This window comes from Salpingoeca rosetta, assembly GCF_000188695.1.
Source record: "Salpingoeca rosetta unplaced genomic scaffold supercont1.13, whole genome shotgun sequence".
Classification (NCBI taxonomy): Eukaryota; class Choanoflagellata; order Craspedida; family Salpingoecidae; genus Salpingoeca; species Salpingoeca rosetta.
Genome location: NW_004754921.1, coordinates 1,353,593 through 1,377,078, shown reverse-complemented (window position 1 = coordinate 1,377,078; position 23,486 = coordinate 1,353,593). Strand labels below are relative to the sequence as shown.

Genomic DNA, 23,486 nt, shown 5'->3' with positions numbered 1-23,486 from the left:
GCGCGGTGGCGACGATGGGGGGAGGGGGGTTGCAAACAGTGGTTTTACTGCGTTTGAGGACATGCATGCAGTAAGCAGCATCACTACAAGTGCAACAAAACACATACGCACACGGATACACAGATACACAGATACGCAGACACCCGGATGCGCACGTGGCTGAAATCCCAAAGAGAGAAAGCGAAGGTGCGTGTGCATGTGCGCACACTCTTAGAGAAGGCTGCCGGAAGCAGGCACGCAAGCGCAAGCAGGCACGCTTTGAAAGCAGAGACAGAGAGGGAGAGAGAGGGAGGCGAGGGGCAGTTCCACGTCTACTTGAGGGCAGCCTTGATGAACTCGCCATACTGCTCGGCAGACATGAGTGCATCCAGCTGGTCTGGGGACGCAACCTTCAGCTTGATGATCCAGCCTGGTATGCGTGCATGTGGGGTTGTGGTGACGTGAGATATTGTTGTTGTTGTTGTTGTTGTTGTTGTTGTTGTTGTTGTTGTTGTTGTTGTTGACGTTGAGGAACTCCAAACACGGTCATAAACACAAGCACACACACACGTGTGTGAAAATACACACGCATGCAATATACACAGCGTACCGTTGTCCTCTGCAGACTCGTTGACGAGACCAGGGTTGTCGGACAGTTCATTGTTGACATCTGTCACGACGCCATCCACAGGAGCGTACAACTCGCTCGCCGCCTTCACGCTCTCAATCGAACCAAACTCCTCTGTTGGTTGTGCACGTGTGTGCGTGCGTGCGTGCGTGTGTGCGTGCGTGTGTGTGTGTGTGTGTGTGTGTGTGTGTGTGTGTGTGTGTGTGTGTGTGTGTGTGTGTGTGTGTGTGTTTGTGAACCAGCACAAGAGCGAGAGTGTGTCAGTACAGCCGCCGGCCTAATTCTCCCTTTGACAACCATGCACGTGTGATATTGGGAGGATGCAAAGCACGAGCGTGCGTGCATGCATGCATGCAAATGCATGGCTGTTTGAGGATGTCACCTTCTGCAGCCAGCTCCGTGTCCACCTCAGGGAGATCGACATAGACAATGTCACCGAGCGCTTCCTGCGTCACAGCCACGTCAAAAAAGAGGGGTGTGAGGGCGAGGATACGTGTGGGCAAGGATGGATACCTGTGTGTGTGTGTGTGTGTGTGTGTGTGTGTGTGTGTGTGTGTGTGTGTGTGTGTGTGTGTGTGTGTGTGTGTGTGTGTGTGTGTGTGTGTGTGTGTGGACGCTTGTGGCATGCACACACACGCATACACTGTACCTGGGCGTAGTTTGTGATGCCGATGGTGGCTGTGCCGTCCTGGATATCGACCCACTCGTGGCTCTCCGTGAAGTAGCGATCTGATGACACGGCGCGGGTGGAGCGTGAGCCCGTTGTGGGCGCAGCACACACAAGTAAACGCACGTATGCACCCACAGTACGACACAGCACACGTATGCACACACACGTAAACGCACGCACGCACACGCACACCTGCACAGCACACGTATGCACCCACAGTACGACACAGCACACGTATGGCACACGCACACACACACACACACACACACACACACACACACACACACACACACACACACACACACACACACACGCACGCACGCACGCAACGAGCGCTCACCGAGGGAGAGGGAGGAGGTGTGCAGGAGGTTGGCGCGAGCGGCGAGGTTGGTGGCTGCGGGGAGCACGCTTCTGGCAGCAGTGTTGAGAGCGCCAGCGCGCAGCGGACGAAGCGCCGCAGTGACAGCAAGGCGAAGGGCAGCCATCGTTGTTGTTGGCGTTGGGAGGAGTGGGATCTGGCTGGAATGGGAGGGTAGTGAACGACGACGAGCGAAGCAGTGCCGTTTGAGGAAGGAGTTCACACGCAAGCAAGGGAGCAAAGCACAAATACGGCGGTAAGTGGGTGTCTGCAAAGCAAAGAAAGACAACAAGAGCAGCCTCACGAATATGATGACTTGCTTGCTTGCTTGACAGCCTGCTTGCGCATGAAGCTCACGCACAAGCCGGCCAGTTGGACGACAACGATCAGCTCAAAAAACAACAACATGGTATGCAAGCACCAAGCACCTTGCTTGGTGGTGGAACATGTGGTGGTCTGTTACCTCTTGTGGTTGGCGGCAGAGAACACGCACGCACGTCAGCAAGGGAGCGAAGCGAAGCAAAGCAAGCAAGCAAGAAGAGATGAAGGAAGAAGTGCACACAAGAGCACAGGCTGGCTGCTGGTTAGCCGTTGTGTGTCAGCGAAGTGTGTGCACTGCTGTTGTTGTCGATTGCTGCTTGCGTTTTTTTCGTTCACAGAATTGCGCAAGACGATTTGTGCTGACTCAGCAAATGCAGAACGCAAACGACAGCATCCGCTGTCTGTTGTTCGTGCGCTCTGTTGCCACAACTTGTCCCATGTTCCGTTCGTTCATCACACGTGCACGCCCACGCGTTGTTCCTGCTGCCTCTCATATCTCCACCCCCCTCGCTCATCAATGGTCAAGAGGGCACACTGTGTATGAAACGACAAAGGAAAGAAGGAACCAGCTGAAGCACACAACCGCATGTGATGCAAGCACACTTCTGTCCCAGCAACTGTGCTGCTCACACAAAAACCACACAACACAAACACACACATGCAGGCAAATCATCGATTACAGTCCACCCGCATCAAGCCCACACAGGAACACACACACACACACACACACACAGCACAGCACAGGGACACGAAGCAGAGGGGGACAGATCCCAAACACAGGCAACAAACCAAGGCAACAAACAACGGAAAACGGTTATTAGGCCTCGCTCTTTCGCTTCTTCTTCTTCTTGTCCTTCTTTGCAGACTTTGGCGTCTCGGCGTCCTTGTCCTTGGACTTCTTCTTCTTCTTCTTCTTGTCTGACTTTGGTGTCTTCGCCACAGTCTCCTCCTCCTCGTCTGCGTCAGCCTCAGCAGCGGTACGCTTGGCCTTCTTCTTCTTCTCCTTCTTCTTCTTCTCCGGCGTCTAAAGCGCAAAGCAGGCGCAGCGCACGTGCCGTGAGCGACAAACAATGGAATTAAGATGAAAGGCATCCCCCCCCCCCGCGCGCCCGCGCGCGCGTGTGTGAGTGTGTGAGTGTGTGAGAGGGGAAAGGTTGTGTCCATGTACACGCGTGTCACTGAAAGTATGCGCGATCTGTGTTGTTACAAGGGGAAAAAAGCATGTACCTTGGCATCGACATCCATATCCTTGGGCTCCTCCTCAGCAGCGCTCTCCTCCCCTTGCAGTGTCTCCATCACCTAGATCAAGAGCACACGAAACAGTACATGGGCACGTATGAACCGTGAGATGCACAGCGAAGAGAAGTAAGCAACATACGGACAGCATGACAAAGCTGAAAACAGCCACACAGAGCCACACAGAGCCACATACACACACACATATACACACACACACACATGGGATGGGCACCTTGTGCATGACGTCGATGTTCTTGCGCGGGGGGTCGCCAGACTCGTAAAACTGGAGGCGCTCCTCCACCTGCGAGCGCATCTCATCGCCAAACTTGCCCGTCATCGTGTCCGAGAAGCAGTCAATTCGCGCCGCAATCGAGCACTTGTTCGCCAGATACCTGAAAAAACACGCACACACACACACACACACACACACACAAGCACAACACAAAGATGAAACGTCAGCCGCAGGTGTACACATTGCCCGTCACGGCAACTCATGCACGCGGCTGAGGCGAAATGACGTCAAAACAGAGCCAACGGAGCGTCATTCGTCAAATGAGTTTGTGTTACCTGGAGATGCGGCCCTTGTTCTTGGCGCCAGCGCGGGAGATGAAGGAAGAGTTGTAGAGGAAGCCGTACTTGGGAGTGTTGCCCTTGGTCTTGAGGGCCCTGTGTGCACCAAAAAAAAAAACCCCCCCCCGACAATTATGAGGGAACGAGAAGGGGATGGCGTCATTCAAGCAGTACCAACAGATACAGTGAAGCGTGTGGGCAAACTCGCACAGCACACCACACATCTGCCGACACACTGCTTCACGTGTACATGTAAATGTATGCACAACACGACGGGGCGCGTGTCCGGGATTGTGCTCGCACCTGAAGAGAGCCTTCTCGGCGCCAAGAATCTGGACGGTGGAGGCCGGGTACTTAGCAAGGTTGGTCAGGGAGCCCGCGTGGGAGATGAGGCGAGCGCCAACCTGAGACCACAAACGACGAGAGGACACGAGTACGCGTTTCAAAAGAATGTGTGTGAATGTGTTGGGGGGGGGGGGTTCGTGTCAGTGAGTTTGCTGAAACGAGCGTTCGAAAAGAGTGCACACACACAAACAACATGAGCGCACAACACACACACACACAAACCAAGATGGGCACACTACAGACAAACAACATGAGCGCACAACACACACACACAACTTCCTCTGTGCGGAGGATGCGCACCTGTTCGCCAATGAGGTTTGCAAGGTTTGGAGCACAGGAGGCCATCTTTGAGCGGAGGTACTCCTGCAGGCTGGCGCGGTACTCGGCGAGGGAGATGACTCGATTTGCAAACGACTCCACGTGCTCAAGATCAATGTCGGAAATCTCCATACCTGCAAGTCCACAGACAGGTGTGTGTGTGTATGTGTGCGAGTGTGAGTGTGAGTGTGAGTGCGTGTGTGTGAGTGTGTGTGTGTGCGGCATGATGCGTGTCCATGTGTGTTGAAGATGGATGGTAAGCACAAGGCGATGATGAAGCAAACAAGGAGAGAAGTGCAGCGAGCAATCGGCGAAGACGTACCCATGGACGACTTGGCCGCAGCCATAATCTGCTCGGCCTTTGCCGAGTCCATGGTGATCTCCTCAATCTTCTCCAGGCTGTCCTCTGTGAGGGAGGAGCGGCGACCAATCATCTTGGCAAGGCGCGCAACAATGATGTTCTCCGTCACAATCTTGGACAGCTCCGGAAAGTGGTAGCCGTACCACTCGCTGGGTGCAAACACACACACACACACACACACACACACAAACACGCCATGACAATGGAAATGTGCGTGAGCGAAAATGGGTGTAAAGGAGGATGTGTCGGAGCAGGTGTGCAGTCCGAGACAAAAATGCAACGCGTGAAATGTCGCATCTCGCGTGTAGGTTCGTGTGCGTGACTCACCGAACGCGCATGCCGAATGTGTTGATGTCCTTGTCAAGCTGATCCAGGAGGGCAATGGCCTGGATGATCATGTTGTCCACGCGGTGCACGTTGAATTTCACCTGCAGCCCCAACAACAACGGCCAAGGAAGCACAGCTGGGGTGAGATGATTATCGTGCAAAACACAACAAAGCCACGGTATTCCGTGCGTGCGTGGGCGTGTGTGTGGATTGCTGCGCCAAAGGAGCCGCACCTTGGCACGGGAGTAGCTGTGACCGAGACCAAGCTGGGCCTTGTCCAGGCCAACTTCGGAGAGCTTGGGGTACAGCTTGGTGAAGTGGAGGCGGATGCCACGGAGAAGCTCGGGCACGACGCCAGTGTGGTCGCATTTGCAGCCGACAGCCTGTGCAATCGATTGGCCAAGCCTGTATCGTTGTTGTTGATGTGACGAAGATGGGGGATGCATGAGCAAACCGCGGGTGGGGCGAGTGAGGAAGTGCGTGGTGCGCAGAACGTGAGCAGGGTGGTGGCAATGATGACGACGATGACAGCAATGTGAGCCGGCAGAAGTGCACACACAAAAAGACGCGCGCATACTACTGTCATCAGCGAGGAGGTGTGGACCATCAAACGCATCAATCACATGACACGGAACACACGCAGACACACGCACTTTGAGTCGGCAACACCGAGGACCATCTTCGACTTCTTCTTGGACTGGGCTTGCAGGACGTTGGTCTCGAGGAAGTCCTGCAGAAGGTCGGGGACTTCACCCTCACTCACGGCGTTGATGCTCTCCAACGCTTCCTGTTGGCCACCAGAACACGTGCCAGTGAACAACAAAAGAAAGCCGACCCGGAGGTCGTCATGTGATGGGCAAAGGTGAGTTTGTCGTGATTGGCGTTGTCGCTGGTGATGGAGGTGGTGTGGGGCGGTTTGTGCGTTGGTGCGAGTGTTTCCAAACACTGAAAGTGATCCTGCTGGCTCTGCCTCCATCTCCAACGACACAAGCACACCAGATCAAGCACACTACGCACGCACACGCACACACAACAGCTCAAGCACACACACGCGCGCGCGCACCTGTGCTGATCGGAATGGCTGGATGGCCTTGAACTTGACGACTTTGCCAAACTTGGAGAGGTCGTTGACGGCATCCTGAAAAAGTGTCGCCGTAGGCAAGTGTCGCACGATGAGCAATACGAAGGCGAAGGGGGCACAGCAGCAAATGAACATGACGAATCCACAAAACAGCACGCACCCTCCACAAGATGACGAGGAACGACAAGAGGAACGACAAGAGCACGAGGAGCGACAATCACACACACACACACACACACACACACACCTCCATTCACGACAATCACACACAATTACAACCACACATAATCACAACCACGCACAATCACAACCACGCACACACGTACACGTCAAACACACACATACACAGATACAAGCTCTCATTCACCACACCTGGACGGAGGGGAGGCTGATGCCAATCTCCTCGGTCTCCACGACGTCGAAGAGGGCAAAGCCCACCGCAGACTCGTACAGCACTGTCATCGACATGGCGGCGATGATGTGTGTGTGTGTTGGGAGTGTTGGGGGGGGGGGTTGGTCTGTGTGCTTTCGCTGGCAGACAACGTGGGAGATGCTTGTTCCCTTGGCTCACGTGTCTGCTTGCAGTGCGAGAGGGCCAACGCGAAATTGGAGAGAAGTGCTCATTTGTCGAAGGCTGTCCAAATGGGATTTTCCTCTCATTGTAAGGGATGGGCCATTTGTTGCTTCACCCTCATTTTACATCTGATTTGGAGGAAGAGAGAAAGACAAACTTACGCCACACGATGCGTGCTGTTGTCGTTGTTGCGGCTCTGGTCGCCCTTGTGGCCACCACTGTCTCTGCCAAGACCCTCTGGCACCAGCTCGATGGCTACTCCTTTGAGGTCCGTGTGTGCCCTGTGCAGCAATGCGTGTTGCAAAGTGGGTGTTGCAGTGTGTGTTTCAATCAGGCTTTGGCTTAGTGCAAACACCCTAGGGCAAACAGGAAGGTGGCGAAATGTCAACAAACAGCGACCACCACCTCCTGACTCACTGGACGACTTGGTTGCTTGTTGTGTGGCTTTGGTTCACAGCACTTCAAGGCCGAGTACGGCAAGCGCTACCTCTCTTCTGAGGAGCATGACTTCCGCCGTCAAGTGTTTGAGCGCGTACGTTTTTTGAAATCTGCGCTGTGCCTTGCTTGACCTGCGCGCTCAGTGCTGCCAGCCCCCTTCCCTTGTACACGGCTTAACTGCGGTTCTCACGTGCAAGTGGCTGCTGACCGCCTGTCTGCGCAGACCCTTGCATCTGTCAAGGCCCACAACAGCGACCCCACCAAGACCTGGAAGCAGGGCATCAACCACATGTCCGACTGGACCGATGGCGAGGTGTGACACAACATGACATTGACGTCTCCGTATGATGTAGCGCGCTCCGTCTGTTGTGGCATGATGTGACGTGATACGAGACAACAACACTATGTGTGTGTGTGTGTGTGTGAATGCAGAACCAGTCGCTCATGCATGCTGGCTGGCTTTCCCTGCCCACTCGTTTGCTTTTGTATTTGCTTGCTCACTTGTTTGCTCCCTTGCTTGCTTGTGCCTCCTGCAGTTCAAGCGTCTCCTCGGCTATGACAAGGGCATCGGCTACAGCCTGCACCGCCCTACTCCCCCTGGCTTCAAGGTGTGTGTGTGTGTGTGTGTGTGTGTGTGTGTGTGTGTGTGTGTGTGTGTGTGTGTTGCGAGCCTGCTGTCGTCAGTTGGGTGTACCCGTATTTCTACGTACGCATGCTCATCCGCAAACCGACACTTTCTTGTTCCCCCCCCCCTTTCTTTCCCGCTCCGTCTTTCTGTACTGCAGGCCAACGTTGATGTGAACGGCCTCCCCGACTCTGTCGACTGGCGCACCAAGCACGTCGTCACCGCCGTCAAGGACCAGGGCCAGTGCGGCTCCTGCTGGTGCGCACATTGTGTGTGTGTGTGTGTGTGTGTGTGTGTGTGTGTGTGTGTGTGCGTGTCTTGTGGTGGTGGTGATGCTGCTGCTGCTGCTGCTGTATGCATGCATGCATGCATGCATCCCTTGTGCGTTGCTTCTGGTTTTCAGTGGGTCCTGACATCTTGGCGCTGCTCAATTAGCCCCCCCCCCAAACACACACGCACAATCTGCTCACGCGACTTGGTCCCTGTCCGCATCAACATGTGTGTGTGTGTGTGTGCGGTGACTGTGCAGGTCGTTTGGTTCCGCGGAGACGCTCGAGAGCCACGTCGCCGTCCAGACCGGTACCCTCGAGGTTCTGTCCGAGCAGGTGAGCCGTGTTGACTGCGTAGTGGTAACACGCATTGATGGGTGGTGCCACATTCTCCACTGCATAGCTTTTCGCACCACCGTGTGATGATGTCATGCACGGTTGTGCGCGTTCAAGTGCTTGCACAAAACAAAGCAGCACCTTGTTGTCACAAACAACGTCGCACACACACACACACTCTCTCTCTCACTCTCTCACTCACTCACTCACTCACACTCTCTCTCACACACACAAACACACACACACACTCTCTCTCTCACACACACACACTCTCATTCTTTTTCTTTGCTGCCTTGGTTGTGCAGAACATCCTCGACTGCACGCCCAACCCCGAGGAGTGCGGCGGCACTGGCGGCTGCCAGGGCGGCACCGCCGAGATTGCATACGAGCACGTGCGTTCCATGTTGTGGACGTGGGCGCGTGCGCATCCGTTTTCGCAGGGTTGTGGTTTTGTGTGAGCGTGTGTGTACACAAGGGAGAAGAAACACGCATGCAGCAAGTTGTAATCCGCTGCTCATGTTGTGTGTTTGTTGTCGTTGCGTGACTAGATGGCCAAGCACGGCGGTCTCCAGACCGAGTGGACCTACCCCTACCTGTCCTGGTACGGCGACAACTACAAGTGCCACTTCAAGGAGAAGGTGTGCTCGAGGTGTAGACCAGGGGAGCGGGAGTAGCCAGAGCTGTGGAGGTGTGCTTGATTCCTTTTGCTTGCTCGTGGTTGTCTGCTGCTTGCACGCCGCGCATTGCTCAAGTTTGCTCTTGTGCACGCACACACGCACACACATACACACTCACTGAAAGTAATTCCCTCGCCTCCACATGCACGCACGCTGACACCGCTGTCCCGGTCCTCAACCTATTTCCACGCATCCCGCGCAGATGTCCGTTGTGAACGTGACCGGGTACGTCAAGCTTCCCTCCAACCAGTACGAGCCCCTCATGGACGCCATTGCCAACAAGGGCCCCATCTCCATCAGCGTCGAGGCCGTTGCCGTGAGTCGCCGTAGTTGTCTGTCGCCCGTTACCGGCTGTCCTTGTCCATCCTTGCTGTCGCTTTGTGCGACGAAAGGTCCTTGGCTGACTGTCGCCCGTGTGCGAGATTTTGGAGGCTTGTGCCACTTGGCTAATTTTCTTTGCTGCTCCGTCTCACCTCTGCCGTTATCATCGGTCCTGCCCTCTTGTTGCTGCTGCTGCTGCTGCTGCTGCTGCCGGTGTTGTCGTGTCTGCTGGGCGACAGTGGAAGAACTACGAGAGCGGCATCTTTGATGGCTGCAACCAGACCAACCCGGACATTGACCACGCCGTGCAGCTTGTTGGCTACGGTGACGACAACTCCCAGGGCTATTGGCTCGTGCGTAACAGCTGGACCCCACACTGGGGTGAGAGCGGGTACATCCGTATCCGCAGGACCGCCAACGAGGTACGCGCGCGCGCGCGTGCGTGTGTGTGTGTTTGCAAGAGCAGGGAGGACATGTGATTCGTACTGCACTGCGTGTGCTTCTGCCTGTGTGTTGTTTTGCTCCCCCTTTGTGGGCGTGTGAATGTGTACGTGCGATTACAATATACATGTGTATGTGTATGTGTTGTTTTGTTGTCTGAGGCTTTTGTCTGACGTGAAACTGAGTGTTTCATCAGCTCACAATTGGTCGGGCGCTGCTGCTGCTGCTGCTGCTGCTGCTGCTGCTGCTGCTGCTGCTGCTGCTGCTGTTCATTTCTCACCCCTCACTCCCCCCCCCTCCTTATCTCCTCGCCCCCTCGCCCCGCTTGTCCCATCAGGGTGGTCGCTGTGGCATGGACATCACTCCCCAGGACGGCAGCGGCTGCAAGGGCGGCCCCGACAAAGTCAAGGTGCGTGCGTGTGTGTGCGCGTTTCTGTGTGTGTGTGTGTGTGTGTGTGTGTGTGTGTGTGTGTGTGTGTGTGTGTGTGTGTGTGTGTGTGTGTGTGTGTGTGTGTGTGTGTGTGTGACAGAGAGACAGAGACAGAAACAGAGACAGATGGAGAGATGTAAAGCGGGAGGGGGTTATGCTTGCTGGGTTGTGCTTGCAACACCCTTCTCCCTCCTCCCCAGACCTCTCGTCGCTTTGACTCGATGCCATTCTTGAGTGATGTGACCCTAAGTGCTCATGTATTCACATCGCGTGCTATTGTCTGCTTTGGCCATAGGTGTGCGGCACCTGCGGCATCCTCTTCGACAACGTCTACCCGACCATTGGCGTGCCGCCATCCTGAAGCTGAAGGCGGCCAGCGGCAGGGGGGCGGGAAGATGCGCTTTGCCTGCAGCATGAGACATGACGTGCCTTGATGTGATGATGTGAGATGTGGCTTGTCCGCTCTTGCCTTGTTGCTTCTCTTCGTTGACACGTTGTTGCCTCTCTTTGTTTTTCGTGCCTGTTTGGTGGGTTGCGTGTGTTTGTTGCTTGCTCACGCCCGCGTTGCGTTGCTTCGTGAGCGTTTTTTGCAACATTAAAGTCGCATCAAACCCGCTGATTCTTGGAAGTGGATTGCAAAATCGTTTCGTTTAGTTTCCAAGAAAACACACACACGCCAGCAGCTGGTGCATGCTTGCAAAACATCATCATCATCATCACGGGCGACTGGCCTGGTTCGTTGGGGCGATGGGTTTTGGATTTCCACTTCGCGGTAGCGTTGCGTTATTGTGCTGCTTTGCGCCTGGGCCAAACTTGCGCATCTGCCAACGGCAGGGTGTTTCTTGCTATTTCCACTCCCATCTTCATGGGTCGATTGCTCGCGCGTGCTTGCTTGCGTGCGTGCGTCTGATTGATTGGTGGTTCGCGTTTGTGCGTGTGGCATGTGTGTGATTGCCTTTTCTGCCTCGTCCGCCTCCTCCTGCTTGTGGTTGTGTTTTGGCCACCCTCGTGAGGTGCTCGCGCGCGTGTTCGCCCACTCGTTACCAATCCACTTGAGAGATCGTGCTTTGGGTTGTTGTGCTTGCTTGATTGGTGTGCGAACGTGATTGATTGCTTGCTTGGTGTGCGTCCACCTTCGCCCACCACCGCCCCAACAAGCTTGCTTAAGACGCGCTTCAAACCGGTTGCGACCCCACCCAAAGTGACGCACACCAAGCATACGCCACACCACGCAGAAGCAACAAGCACACCCTCTGTCTGCTTGGCCAGCGTGCAACATTGCGTCTGATTCCCCTGTCCAAAAGGCGTTTGCGTTGCGTCCACGTCACCCTTCGCGGAAGACTCGCACGCGTGTTTGCATCATCCTCCACAGCAAAGCAACCACCGCTCAGGTTGCACCAACAGGACTGCGGGTGGCTGGCTGTCTGTCTCGGTGTGTGCGGTCGATACAGCAATAGCACAACAACCGCTACAAACCCACACCTCACGGCACCAGCACCAGCAACACCAACACCAACACCAACACCAACAACACCAGCGTTCTTTTGTGTGGCCCCACGCGTTTGTACATAACACGCACGTCATTGCAGACTCGTGCGTCTTCATCATTGCCTCTGCTTGCATACCTGCCCCACCAGCTCTAACCACCACCCAAGGAGGCAACCTCCAGCAACCCCGGCCACAGCAACCCCCCCCCCCCAGCAGCCAAGATACACTCACGCACACACGCACATGCGCGAGCAGAGGGCGGTGCGCACTTTCTAACAGCTCACACAAAGGTCGCACCACACCACACCACACCCCCGCGATACCAAACGCCCCATCTCCACACCAGCACCGCCCACACGTGCCTGGTACAGGCAACAGTCTCCAAGGACATCCCCATTCATCACCAAACAAGCGTTTGATTCGCACCTGTATTTGGCTGGCCCGGCTGCCTCAGGATTGTGGTCCGCGCATGCGCGTGAACCTGCACACCACAAGGCGGCCTTTGTTCTCATTCAACAACTCGCTTTGATCTCTGCATGGGCCCGATCTTCGGACAACGCTGCACACATACATGAAGCATGGGCAAGCCGCCGCCAACACAGCCACCGCGGCAGCCGCAGCGACGTCGAGCGGGCTGGTTGCCCCCCGAAGCTGTGGACGACCCGGGCACGACGGCTCGTACTCTCCTCCGCTCACAACGACAACAACGGCAGCAGCAGCAACAACAACATTCTTCTGATCCCCTGCAACCGCAAGCGCTGCATCCCATTCAGCAACAGCACCCACAACAACACCCACAACAACACCCACAACAGCACCCGCAACAACAGGCGCAAGCGATTCGGACAGGGCATGGCGCGGACGCCCAGCACATGCAGGCACTTGCCACCCTCACACAATGGCTCATGTCCCCGACCAGTGCCAATCGGCCCAGCCCGCAGGCTGCGCTGGTTGCATGCCAGCAACTGTCACAGCTGGCGATCTTGCAGGGCGCGCTCCAACAGCAACAGCAGCAGCAGCAGCAGGGTAACGCAAAAGTTGCGAGTAGGGCTTCCACCCAAGTTGGCCAAGCCGGCAGAGCCACAAGCTCACAGCAACCGATCCCACAGGCACACGGTGCTGTTGGTGTTGCCAGCATGCCATCGTTCGATGCATCCCCATTTCTCGCATGGCAGCAGCCGTCCCAGCCTCAGCATCCTCAGCAGCACGGACGCCCGCCAGAGCAGGCAGTGACACCATCCCCTGCGTCAGCCACAGTCAACAAACACAACGCCCATGCCGCACCTGCCCACCACAGCAGCGCCACGAGTGCCGCTGGCAGTGTTGTCAATGGCAATACCACCATCGACCGCACAGCCGACACCACAAGCAAGACCCAGCAAGCTCCTGTCGAAGGGGAGGCCAGCAGCGCAACCGCCCCTGCACACCAGGGACAGGTGGTGGCCGGCGTGCAAGCAGCGCCAACCCACATCACTCAACAACAACAACAACAACAACAACAACAGCAACAACAACAACAACAACAACAACAACAACAACAACGACGACGACAGCAGCAGCAGCAGCAGCAGCAGCAACAACAACAGCTGCAGCAGGTGTTGGAGGCACTGCTTGCACCACACGTGCATCATGAGCCCGATGCACAAGGAAACCCGCCGCTGACGACGCCCAGCTTGGTCTCCTTCATCCAATCCCTGCCAGAACACCAGCAGCACCAGCACAAGCAGCACCAACAACAACGCCAGCACCAGCAGCACCAGCCCAACTCGGTTGCTGTCACGTCCGCTCCGGCTGTGGTTGATGCGCAGGTGCAGCAGACACCGATACCCGCTGCATCGTTGGTGCGGTGGAGCACCAATGGCAGTGCGCCTGTGCGCACCCCGCACCCGTCATCATCCTCCCCCTCTTCACTAGTCAACCCCCCTGCCACAGCGCAACAACAACCACAACAACAGTACCAGCAACGGCAGCACCAGCACCAGCACCAGCAGCAGCAGCAACAGCAAGCGCCTGCACCGTCAACGGCAACTGGGTTGGTTGGGGGCGGTCTTGCGCTATCCACCGTGCCTGCAGGCAACGCCCATCGTCAGGACCAGCTGCCGAACGACGCCTTGCTTGCGCTTCTTCAGTTTTTCTCCCCACAACAGACGCTGGAACAGCAGCAACAACAGCATGTTGGGTGGCCGCAGCACGTGGGTGTGCCTGCACAACCCTCAGCCCAGGCGCACCCCAATGCAGCACCAACACCACTCGCGCCCGTCATGCCGTATCTGTCCAGCACCATGGAACCGCTGCCGCAGCCTGCTACTGCTGTGCCCACACGGTCACAGCGTAGGCAGCCCCGCCCATCGAACCAAACAACGGATACGGCAGGCACTGCGAGCGCCAGTGGCCGCAGCAGCAACACCAACAACACCAACAACACCAACAGTAGCGGGTTTGCGGGGAAGCAGCAGGGGAAGCGGCGTATACACTCAACAAGCGCCGGGCTGCCTGACACCAAAGCGGCATTCCTGTCAGCAGCTGATGCTGACGAACAAGGGTTGCCCCGCGGCAGCCTTGCTGAAGCTGATCTCGACGAAGGCAACATTGCTCCACCGCCACAGCAACACCAGCAACAACTTCCGTTGCCCCTGCCGCTCCATTTCCCATGGCAGCTCCACCAGCAGCTGCATGAACCGACGCTTGCTGGCGTTGCAGCAAGTACACCGCCCACGCAGTCAGCGCCGACTGAAGGGCGTACTGACACGATGCAGGCCCTGGCACACGCATTCCATCATGTCCAAGGCACCAGGACTGGCAACACTGACAACAACGGCAGCATCGGCAGTGCTCTAGGGCTGGGTGTGCTTGATGGTGATGGTGGTGATGGTGATGGTGATGGTGATGGTGATGGTGATGGTGATGGTGATGGTGATGACGGCGACGACAACATGCGTCTGGCGCATGCATTGGAGGATGGCGAGCTTATGCTGCAGCAGAACGATGGTGTTGGTGACGGCAATGCAGGCCGTGTTGGTAATGATGATGATGTTGGTGTTGGCGGTGGTGATGTTGGTGGTGGTGGTGGTGGTGGCGATGGTGACAATTATGGCATTGGTGATTATGACGACCACATTGATGGAATCGATGGCATTGATGGGATCGATGGCATTGATGGGATCGATGGCATTGATGGGATTGACGGCGTCGGGGATGGCGGTGAGTGCAACGATGGCGTGCATTGTCCTGGAGACCACCACAACCACACGCAAAGAAAACAAAGAAGGCGCAGGCGCCCTAGAAGACGCAGCACACGCCACACGCCTGGCACAACAGACGGTGATGAGGGTACTGGTGAGGGTGATGGTGTTGAGCATATTGATGGTGACCAGCCACAGCAACGACGGCGGCAGCACGCGGGTGTTGGGCGGGCACGGACAGTTCGCGAAGGCTGGTTCTACAAGAACCAGTCCAAGCGCATGCAGTGCCCCATCTGCCAAGGACCCGGCAGGCGCTCCTACAACAGGTATGTAGCTGTGCGCGCGCGCGTGTGTGTGTGTGTGTGTGTGTGTGTGTGTGTGTGTGTGTGTGTGTGCATGTGTGTGTGCGTGTGCGTGTGTGTGTATGTGTGTGTGTGTGTATGCGTGTTTCGGTCTGGATGCGATCTTGCCGGATTTCAACGCCTGCCACTGATATCCTTCACGTTAGCTCACGCTCGTGTTAAAACGAACCTCTCCTTTTTCACCACGCCCACCCTTCTCCTTCACAGAGTGTGTCGTCTCTGCTACGGGTGAGTTTAGCACGAGTGATATTGATTGATTGATTGTGAGCTGTCCACGGGTTACGCTTGCAGTGTTGTTTGCATCAACATGCATGTTTGTGACACGACTATAGCAGCCGTCATCGCTCTCTCAGCTCACTCATGTTTAATCCTTACCGTTACCGTGTTTGCTACACACACACACACACATTCACACACACACATTCACACACACACACACATTCACTCACACCTACGTCGCAACTCTGCGCATCGTCATCTCAGGGGTGTCTACAACGACATTGGCAAAGTGCTACGAAACCATCCCGAGTACACACCAGACACAGACCCAGACCTGCAAGCTTTCGTATCACGTACGTACGCGAGTTGTGATGTGTTGTTGTGATGTGCTGAGTTGTGTCGAAACATGCCCACTCTGAGGTATGCATGCGACCGCATGGGCATGTGTGTGGGCAGGCATGTCAGTATGTGTGCGTGTGTGTGTGTGTGTGTGTGTGTGTAGACATGTCAGTATGTGTGCGTGTGTGTGCGTGTGCGTGTGTGCGTGTGCGTGTGTGTGTGTGTGTGTGTGTGTAGACATGTCAGTATGTGTGTGTGTGTGTGTGTGTGTGTGTGTGTGTGGAAAGTCGCTTGGTGGCTACCCTTTGTCCTTCCGGACTTGTGATGCTAATGTGGGGTATCATCATGACCATGTCACAATGAACCACATGTGTGCGTGTGCAGATTTACAATCGGTATCTCGCGGATGCACCAACAATTACCGGTGTACACCCAACGCATACAAATACGACAATGGTGAGCAAAACAAGCAAACATGTACGTTGCTGGGTTGTGCCCTCGACTCTTCGACACAGGAAACATTGCCTGCCTCTGCTGCTGCTTCTCGTTGTTAGCTCACAAAGGCCCCTTCTGCTGTGTGTCACTGTTCGGTGGATGGCAACGCAACAACTCACGCAGAGGACAACAAGTGCACCCGCTGTCGGTCCATTGCCCTGACCCGCACATGCCCCGCACTCGTCCGGCAACGTGTGTGTGTGTGTGTATGTGTGTGTATGATAATTATGTGTGATTATGTGTGTGTGTGAGATCTGTTTGTTGTGGACCCGCTTTCGTTGCACTGCCGAGGCCAGCCCCCAAAACTGTGATGGATCTTCAACTCACGTTCTTCTTCCTGCGTGTGTGTGCTTGCTGCTGCACAGTGATTGAGCGACAACGCGAACGGAAAGTGCTTCCAACGTCAGACTGAACGGCCACGTCCTTTCCGTCAGCATGGGCACCGCAATTGGCCCGTGCGCCTCATCATCGCAGCGTCTCGATGACGACAACAGCAACAACAACAGCAACCACAACAACCACAACAACAACAACAACAACAACAACAACAACAACAACAACAACAACAACAACAGCAACAACAACAACAATAACGACGACGACGACGACCATACTCAACTCTCCTCACCCCTCGTTATCCTTCCTTCTACTTTGCTACTATATACCCGTGTGTGCACTTGCGCTGTAGCCGTTTCCTCGATTGTGATGACAACTTAGACCTGTTGTAAGTTAGCTTGTGCCTTTGCGGACTTGTTTTCATGTAGGCTGTGTGTTCCATTCTTGCGCCGCCCCTGTATTCAACACGTATGCACGTATTGGCTTGTGCATGCGCACTGTGCATGGAGGCGGCATTGTTGTGTCACCTCAGGCAACAACAGTCTGGTCCACAATGAAGAACAAACCCCCCACGCCATCGACGCATTGCCTTTCAGTGTCTTTACTGCGCACTGCAGGTACACGGGTACTCGGGTGCTTGCAAGCACAAGAACGGAGCCAAGGAGAGTAGATTCACTTGTCTGAACAATTGCTCTTGTGTGTGGGAAGAGAGCATGCCAGGGATAGCCGGTCCTTGATGCCACCACCAAGCACTGATGATTGATGTGCGTGTGTGTGTCTCTGTGTCTGTGTCTGTGTCTGTGTGTTTGTGTCTGTGTGTTTGTGTCTGTGTGTGTGTGTCTGTGTGTCTGTGTCTGTGTTTGTGTGTGTTTGTGTCGCATTGCTCCGGGTCAAGCAGTCAGTGTGTCGTAGTTTTTGTACAAGGTTTAATCAATCAGAGCACGCAATGCAGCTTCAGCACAGCAAAAGCACTGACCATGCACAGTCAAGAAGAAGAGGAAAGGAAGAAAGAGAAACACGTGCGGAACAGGAGGGGGAAGGAGGAAGAGGACGAGGGAAATGAGGAGAAGGTCGCGGCGGAGGCACAAACCGCAAAGTAGCGCAATGCACAGGCAGAAAGGAAACGATGCTATCCTGAAGCAGACACAAGCCAAACCTAACTCAACCACCCAACACACACACACACAAACACACACACACACACACACATACACACACACATACACACACACACCAAAGTGCAAAGTTCAGGTTGACATGCGAGCAGCTTGCTTTCGTGCGTTGAGAATGGCGCGACGCAGAAGCATGTGTGCAAACTTTGGAACAGCAGAGCACGCAAATACGCTGCGGCAGCGTGTGCATCGTGTTTCCTTGGGTCCCGAGAATGCAGCCTGCGTGCATGTGTAGCCGTTGCGGCACCCACGCGGCATGGCCTTGAGGCCAACCGCCAGCTCATCCACAGTCAATGAACCCTGTGCAACCACGTGCGCGTTGTGGCGAAGGTACTTGTTGATGTCGTTGAAGACGCCGCTGTAGCAGCAGCCGCACACCTTGTGACGACTCTTGCGGCCACGGCCACCGCACACGGGGCACTGCACCACGCGTGCAGGTGGTGGCTTCGGCAGAGTGCAAGCAACGGCACTCGCAGTGCTGCTGTTATTGCTGTTGCTGCTGACGTCGTTGCTGATGTTGCCGTTGTGGAAGTGCAGTGTGTGGGCACGCTGTTGGTGTGTCTGCTGCTGGCTTGGAACAGGAGACGCGATTGGTCTGAGGGGAGACGGTGACACGTTCAACGTGTCTTGGTTGAGTGCAGTGGCAGCAGTGCCAAAAGCGGCATCCATCGCGAGGTTTGTTGGCGTTGTCGCTACTGGTGGCACCGCTGCTGGTTTTGGCATGGTGCTAGTGTGGTTGACGGGAATTGGAGGTGACGACATTCGTGCACGCACTGGCTCTGACACCAACCTGTGCTGCTGCTGCTGCTGTTGTTGTTGTTGTTGTTGTTGTTGTTGTTGTTGTTGTTGTTGTTGTTGTTGTTGTTGTTGTTGTTGTTGTTGTTGTTGTTGTTGTTGTTGTGGCAGGAGGCATTGTTGCTGCTGTCGTTGTTGTTGTTGCAAGCCTTGATGCTGCAGGTCTTGTTGCTGCTGTCGTTGCTGCTGTCGTTGTTGTTGTTGTTGTTGTTGTTGTTGTTGCAAGCCTTGTTGCTGCTGTGGTTGCTGTTGCAACAGCATGGGCTGTGGTAGCCCCGTCCCTGCGTCTGCCGCGTGCGACGACGACTGGGGCAGTAGCGGTGATGACGGTGCTGGCGACCACCACACGCTTCCGCAGTTATCAAGCGGAGGCAGCGACCCGAGACCAGAGAGCTCCATTGTGATGTCTGGTGTGGAGAAAAAGTGATCAATCTCCTTCTGCAGTGATGAGCGTCGCTGGTTGCTTTCAGCACCACCTCGTGTTGACAGCCACGCAGTTGCAGGTGCTGCTGTGGCTGCCGCGCTGGGGTCGCTGCTGCTCGTGCTTGCAGGCAGCACTGATCCCTTTGTTGCTCCAGCAAACGGCTGGAACTGGAGCGGGGCGTGTTGTGCTGGCATGTGTGAGGTAGTCGGCGGTGGACTGAACCCGTTGTGCGTGGTTGCACGTGCGGTAACCTCCACACTGCCGGTGGTGCCCCGTTTTCTTTGCGCGTTGGGCGGGGTTGTTGTCAGGGGGGCCGAATCCTGCTGCCGCGGATCTGGTTCGTGCAATCGCGAAAACGGGGACAGGCGTGGCGACTGTTGGCGCTGCTCGTGATGCTGGAGGCGGTGGGTCTGGGGAAATGGCTTCAACGGCGATGAGGAGGAGGGAGGTGGTTGAGTGTGCGCTTGCTGGTGGAGCCGGGGCGTTGCCGTCGCCGGCGCGGAGGATGACGATGACGTTCCTGATGAGCAAGATACAGCACCCTCGTCAGCACGAGCAAGAATTGGGCAAGTCTTTGCATTCGCGCTCAGCGGTGGCGCTTGGTGCTGGTGCTGGTGCTGATGGTTTGGTTCGTGTTGCTGCTGCTGCCGTTGTGATTGTTGGTGCTGTAGCTGTTGTGGTTTAAGCTGCTGTCGTTGATCATGATGATGGTTCAGGGCATGTTGTTGGGGCTGCATCGCAAACCGCTTCATTTGTTCCAGCTTGAGTAGCTGCCGGTTAATCTCATCCTGCACGTCAAAGGAGTCTGTGCTGCTGCTGTCATCATCAACATGGTCATCGTCGTCGTCGTCGTCGAAGCCAAAGCTGAAGGCTTGGCCTGCTGTAGCAACCTGAGCGTGGAGCTGCAGGGGCAAATCCTCTGCAAACATGGTGAGCTCCGTGCTCGGTGGCGGGGGAAGATGCTGCACCATCTCGCTCATGCCGCCGTGGCGAAGCATTTCGGTGCGATAGAGCTGGGGGGGGGGGAAAGAAACGCGGCTGGCTGTGCTTGGTGATCGGATGGAGAGCTGGGAGAGAAGCACGATCGAATGACGTGAATCAGAAAGGGAGGGGGGGGGGAAGGGATTTTGTCAATGGAGTCGAAGCGGGTCTGTTGAGCGCAGCGAAGGGCGAGCGACTGCGTTTGAGAGAGCACGCCGAGAAAGGCCAGCACCTCGGTGTACAAGGGAGCTGTCAGCGTGTTGATGAAATGAGTGCGCTGTTGTTTGCTTGTCTGCTTGCTTGGTGGGTTGGTGGGTTGGTTGCTCGGTCGCTTGTGTTGTGTGTGTTGGTTGTGGAACGGCAGCTGCTCTTCGTTGTTCAGGCTGATCACAGGAGAACTAAACATCAACCACTGTCGGCGGGCGCGTGTGTTGGGAAGCCCTGGCACGCCGAGATTGAGCGCGGTGAGGTGTGGTGTGTGGTATGGTGTGATAAATGCATTGACATCACGCTGGCGCTTTGCTCATGCTGCTGCTGCTGGATGGTCTGTCTGTCTGTCTGCTGTGCTGGTGCGAGTTTTGGCAGGCGAAAACGCTTGTCTGATGAAACCCTGGCAGTAGTCTTTGGTTGGTTGGCAAAGGTGGTTGTTCTTGGAAGTTGGAAGTGTGTGGGTGGCGAAACAGACAGCCCAACTCAACGAAACGCAAGGGCTGACAAGGCTCACGCAAGGGGCACACTGCTTGGCTTGCTTGGTGGCTGCAGCCATCACGCATGCGTTCTCTCTTTCATCATGCCCATGATGAGGGAGAAGGAACGCCGCAGGACTTTGGTTGGGCTGCTGTGGCTTCCAGGGCAGTGGCAGAACAGGAAGGAAGAGTGGCACGTGGGGTGGTGGTTGTGTGCGAAAACCTTCGTTCGTGCCCTCAAAACGAAACACCAACCAACAAAACGAAAAACGGACCAAACGTGTGTAAGTCTGAATTCAGTCTAGCCTCTTGTTAAAAACGTCAACATAAAGTGTAGTCCAAACACGGCCTGCCTGTTTTTGTTTTGTCTTCTTCCTCCACAATCTCTCTCACTCACTTGTTTTCCCACAGCCAGAACCAACTTTGCCACCACCATCACCCTCTCCCACCAGCCACGATGCGTGTGATTGCTGCTGTTGTGCTTGTTGCGGCGCTCGCCACTGCCTCCATGGCATGCGAGTCTGCCACCAACCTCATCAAGCAGGCTGAGGGTTACCGCCCTTGCACCTGTAAGCGTGGCCTGTGTAGTGTGTGCGTTGTTTTGCTTCGGTGTTTTTGTTTTTGTGCGTGTGCGTGCGTGTGTTCGCGTGCTGCTTGTTTTGTGCGTTGCCTTGTTTGTGTTTGGGTGTTGTAGGTGACTGGTGGATGGTGATGACGTTGTGCTGAGTACGCGGACGTGTCGGTTCACAGGAGAAATGCACCGCGTTACGCTTTCTTCCAACTGTGCTCACTATCTCCCATGTCACACCCATCCACACACACATGCTCTGCGCTTCCATCAGACGTGGATACCACCGGTCACAAGGTGCGGCGAGCTTAAGTGTGTCTGTGGGACACATGTGTGCGTATGTGTGTGCGTCTGTGAATATGTGCGCGTGTGTGTGTGAGTCTGTGAATGTGTGTGTGTATGTGTGCTTGATTACCCTATCGGCTTTGCCCTGCCTCCACAGGCGCATCATCCATGTCCACACTCGTCACTGTGACTGACCCCAAACACACACACACACACGCACACGCGCTGTGCCCATTGCAGACCATCTGCTATGGCTTCAACCTGGACGCCGCGGGCGCCAAGTCCAAGGTGCAGGCTGTTGGCGGCAACTGGGACCAGGTGTACAACCACGGTCAGTTAGTTGAGGCGTGCTGTGCGCCCACATGTCGTCGTGGCTTTTGCTGTTTGTTTGCCTCTCCTTTTTTGCCTGCTTGCTGCTCCGGCGGGGCGCGGTCTTGTGAAGCCTTCTTCTCCTTGTTGTTGTTGTTGTTGTTGTTGTTGTTGTTGTTGTTGTTGTTGTTGTTGTTGTTGTTGTTGTTGTTGTTGTTGTTGTTGTTGTTGTTGTTGTTGTTGTTGTTGTTGTTGTTGTTGTTGTTGTTGTTGTTGTTGTTGTTGTTGTTGTTCTTCTTCTTCTTCTTCTTCTTCTTCTTGTTCTTCTTCTTGCTCTTCTTCTTCTTCTTCTTCGTGACATGCTTGACTTGGTGCTGTTGCGGCTTCAGGTGGCTGCCTTTCCCAGACCCAGTGCAACGAGCTCCTCGCCGGTGAGGTGTCTGCTGCCTCCACGAATGCCCGCCGCATCTTCGGCAACCAGTGCTCCTGCATCGACGCCGTCGTCACGGACATGACCTACAACCTGTACGTCGTGTTCTCTGTGTGTGTGTGTGTGTGTGTGTGTGTGTGTGCGGCTTCTTGTCTCTGTGTCTCTGTTTCTCCCTCTGCCTGTCCGTGCCTTTCTCTGCTTGTTGCTGCTTTGATGCTGCGGTGCTTTGTTTTCCCTGTTCTGTTCCTCACACCTCGTCACCATCCCTCCCCCGTCTCTTTCTTCTTCCCCACAGCGGCTATGCCGGTATGTCGTCCTTCACCACCTTCATCAGCCTGATCAAGCAGCACGACTGGAGCAAGGCCGCCAGCGACGTCCGTGGCACCCTCTGGTGCCGTCAGGTGTGTTCTGAGTCTGTGCGTGTGCTGTGTGTGTTTGTTTGTATGTATGTATGTATGTATGTATGTATGTATGTATGTATGTATGTATGTATGTATGTATGTGTGTGTTTGTGTGTGTTTGTGTGGGTGTAGGTGTATGTATGTATGTGTGTGTGTGTGTGTATGTATGTATGTATGTATGTATGTATGTATGTATGTATGTATGTGTGTGTGTGTGTGTGGTTTACGTTGTGGCGTTGCCTTTTCGTGTGTGTGCATGAACCTTTGCCATGGCATGTCCCAATTCTCAACTCCCCCCCCCCCCGTTGCCAACCACTACCACCGCCATCATCACCATCACCGCCAGGTCAAGTCCCGCTGCACGCGTGACGCCGGCATCATTGCCAACGGCTGCGCCACCTTCCTTGCCAAGGAGGCCAAGCTGGACGCCTAAACACGTCACCTGCCACCCACTTTCCACACACCACCCACCACCTTCCATGTTGTTTTTTCTCTCCCTGCACTGACTGGCACCGTGCCCGTGCTTCTGTTGCCTGCATGGATGTGTGTGCTCCTGTGACTGCGCTGTTTACAGTCCACTGCTTTCCCACCAACTTGTTGTGACGGCGTGCCCACGCCAAATTACTACACTCCAAACCTCAATCATCCATGGCTCAGAACGACAGTCCTTTTGTGTGAGTCCACACACACACACACACACATATTT

General features: G+C 55.3%; 7 protein-coding genes across 7 annotated transcripts; 3 read left to right on the top strand and 4 right to left on the bottom strand.

The window, feature by feature from the left end:
• PTSG_05729 (glycine cleavage system H protein) lies at nt 1–2,307 on the bottom strand. Its single transcript, XM_004993539.1, has 6 exons — nt 2,099–2,307; nt 1,618–1,796; nt 1,257–1,336; nt 990–1,053; nt 590–721; nt 1–409 (listed from the first exon to the last, which is right to left on the bottom strand). The coding sequence occupies exons 2-6, from the start codon at nt 1,760–1,762 to the stop codon at nt 312–314; spliced, it is 519 nt and encodes a 172-aa protein (XP_004993596.1). The 5' UTR covers nt 1,763–1,796; nt 2,099–2,307; the 3' UTR covers nt 1–311.
• Nucleotides 2,308–2,603: 296 nt separating this feature from the next.
• Nucleotides 2,604–6,830, bottom strand: PTSG_05728 (nucleolar protein 5A). Its single transcript, XM_004993538.1, has 12 exons — nt 6,570–6,830; nt 6,180–6,254; nt 5,770–5,903; nt 5,350–5,521; nt 5,117–5,217; nt 4,751–4,938; nt 4,411–4,562; nt 4,069–4,169; nt 3,763–3,861; nt 3,428–3,587; nt 3,184–3,255; nt 2,604–2,980 (listed from the first exon to the last, which is right to left on the bottom strand). The coding sequence occupies exons 1-12, from the start codon at nt 6,663–6,665 to the stop codon at nt 2,774–2,776; spliced, it is 1,557 nt and encodes a 518-aa protein (XP_004993595.1). The 5' UTR covers nt 6,666–6,830; the 3' UTR covers nt 2,604–2,773.
• A 12-nt stretch (nt 6,831–6,842) lies between these two features.
• Nucleotides 6,843–10,923, top strand: PTSG_05727 (uncharacterized protein). Its single transcript, XM_004993537.1, has 12 exons — nt 6,843–7,039; nt 7,229–7,303; nt 7,433–7,522; nt 7,746–7,817; nt 7,995–8,092; nt 8,364–8,439; nt 8,745–8,831; nt 8,988–9,077; nt 9,319–9,432; nt 9,677–9,859; nt 10,216–10,287; nt 10,604–10,923. Exons 1-12 carry the CDS (start codon nt 6,866–6,868, stop codon nt 10,667–10,669), a joined length of 1,197 nt encoding a protein of 398 aa, XP_004993594.1. The 5' UTR covers nt 6,843–6,865; the 3' UTR covers nt 10,670–10,923.
• Nucleotides 10,924–12,374: 1,451 nt separating this feature from the next.
• Nucleotides 12,375–16,805, top strand: PTSG_05726 (uncharacterized protein; the record flags this gene model as incomplete). The annotated part of the gene is made up of 7 exons (XM_004993536.1): nt 12,375–13,025; nt 13,350–15,304; nt 15,548–15,568; nt 15,824–15,912; nt 16,283–16,354; nt 16,517–16,585; nt 16,759–16,805. The coding sequence occupies 7 exons, from the start codon at nt 12,375–12,377 to the stop codon at nt 16,803–16,805; spliced, it is 2,904 nt and encodes a 967-aa protein (XP_004993593.1).
• A 1,171-nt stretch (nt 16,806–17,976) lies between these two features.
• Nucleotides 17,977–18,570, bottom strand: PTSG_12352 (uncharacterized protein; the record flags this gene model as incomplete). Its single annotated transcript, XM_004993535.1, has 2 exons — nt 17,977–18,321; nt 18,406–18,570. 2 exons carry the CDS (start codon nt 18,568–18,570, stop codon nt 17,977–17,979), a joined length of 510 nt encoding a protein of 169 aa, XP_004993592.1.
• A 1,136-nt stretch (nt 18,571–19,706) lies between these two features.
• PTSG_12351 (uncharacterized protein) lies at nt 19,707–20,118 on the bottom strand (the record flags this gene model as incomplete). The annotated part of the gene is made up of 2 exons (XM_004993534.1): nt 19,707–19,806; nt 19,865–20,118. The coding sequence occupies 2 exons, from the start codon at nt 20,116–20,118 to the stop codon at nt 19,707–19,709; spliced, it is 354 nt and encodes a 117-aa protein (XP_004993591.1).
• Nucleotides 20,119–21,115: 997 nt separating this feature from the next.
• On the top strand, nt 21,116–23,422 carry PTSG_05725 (uncharacterized protein). Its single transcript, XM_004993533.1, has 6 exons — nt 21,116–21,356; nt 21,630–21,652; nt 21,881–21,971; nt 22,339–22,474; nt 22,675–22,780; nt 23,127–23,422. Exons 1-6 carry the CDS (start codon nt 21,245–21,247, stop codon nt 23,211–23,213), a joined length of 555 nt encoding a protein of 184 aa, XP_004993590.1. The 5' UTR covers nt 21,116–21,244; the 3' UTR covers nt 23,214–23,422.
• The last annotated feature ends 64 nt before the right edge of the window (nt 23,423–23,486 follow it).

Bases quoted from the DNA above. Each gene is read 5' to 3' on its own strand.
- PTSG_05729 (XM_004993539.1), bottom strand. From the start codon at position 1,762: ATGGCTGCCCTTCGCCTTGCTGTCACTGCGGCGCTTCGTCCGCTGCGC. The intron at 1,054-1,256 runs GTACAGTGTATG...GCTGTGACGCAG, and splicing joins GCATCACAAACTACGCCCAG to GAAGCGCTCGGTGACATTGT. The intron at 722-989 runs GTGACATCCTCA...CACAACCAACAG, and splicing joins CACGGAGCTGGCTGCAGAAG to AGGAGTTTGGTTCGATTGAG.
- PTSG_05728 (XM_004993538.1), bottom strand. From the start codon at position 6,665: ATGTCGATGACAGTGCTGTACGAGTCTGCGGTGGGCTTTGCCCTCTTC. The intron at 5,522-5,769 runs GTGCGTGTGTCT...ACAACGATACAG, and splicing joins CTCGGTGTTGCCGACTCAAA to GCTTGGCCAATCGATTGCAC. The intron at 5,218-5,349 runs GTGCGGCTCCTT...TTGGGGCTGCAG, and splicing joins ACAGCTACTCCCGTGCCAAG to GTGAAATTCAACGTGCACCG.
- PTSG_05727 (XM_004993537.1), top strand. From the start codon at position 6,866: ATGGGCCATTTGTTGCTTCACCCTCATTTTACATCTGATTTGGAGGAA. The intron at 7,304-7,432 runs GTACGTTTTTTG...CTGTCTGCGCAG, and splicing joins GCCGTCAAGTGTTTGAGCGC to ACCCTTGCATCTGTCAAGGC. The intron at 8,832-8,987 runs GTGCGTTCCATG...TTGCGTGACTAG, and splicing joins CCGAGATTGCATACGAGCAC to ATGGCCAAGCACGGCGGTCT.
- PTSG_05725 (XM_004993533.1), top strand. From the start codon at position 21,245: ATGCGTGTGATTGCTGCTGTTGTGCTTGTTGCGGCGCTCGCCACTGCC. The intron at 21,357-21,629 runs GTAAGCGTGGCC...CGCTTCCATCAG, and splicing joins GGGTTACCGCCCTTGCACCT to ACGTGGATACCACCGGTCAC. The intron at 21,653-21,880 runs GTGCGGCGAGCT...TGCCCATTGCAG, and splicing joins TGGATACCACCGGTCACAAG to ACCATCTGCTATGGCTTCAA.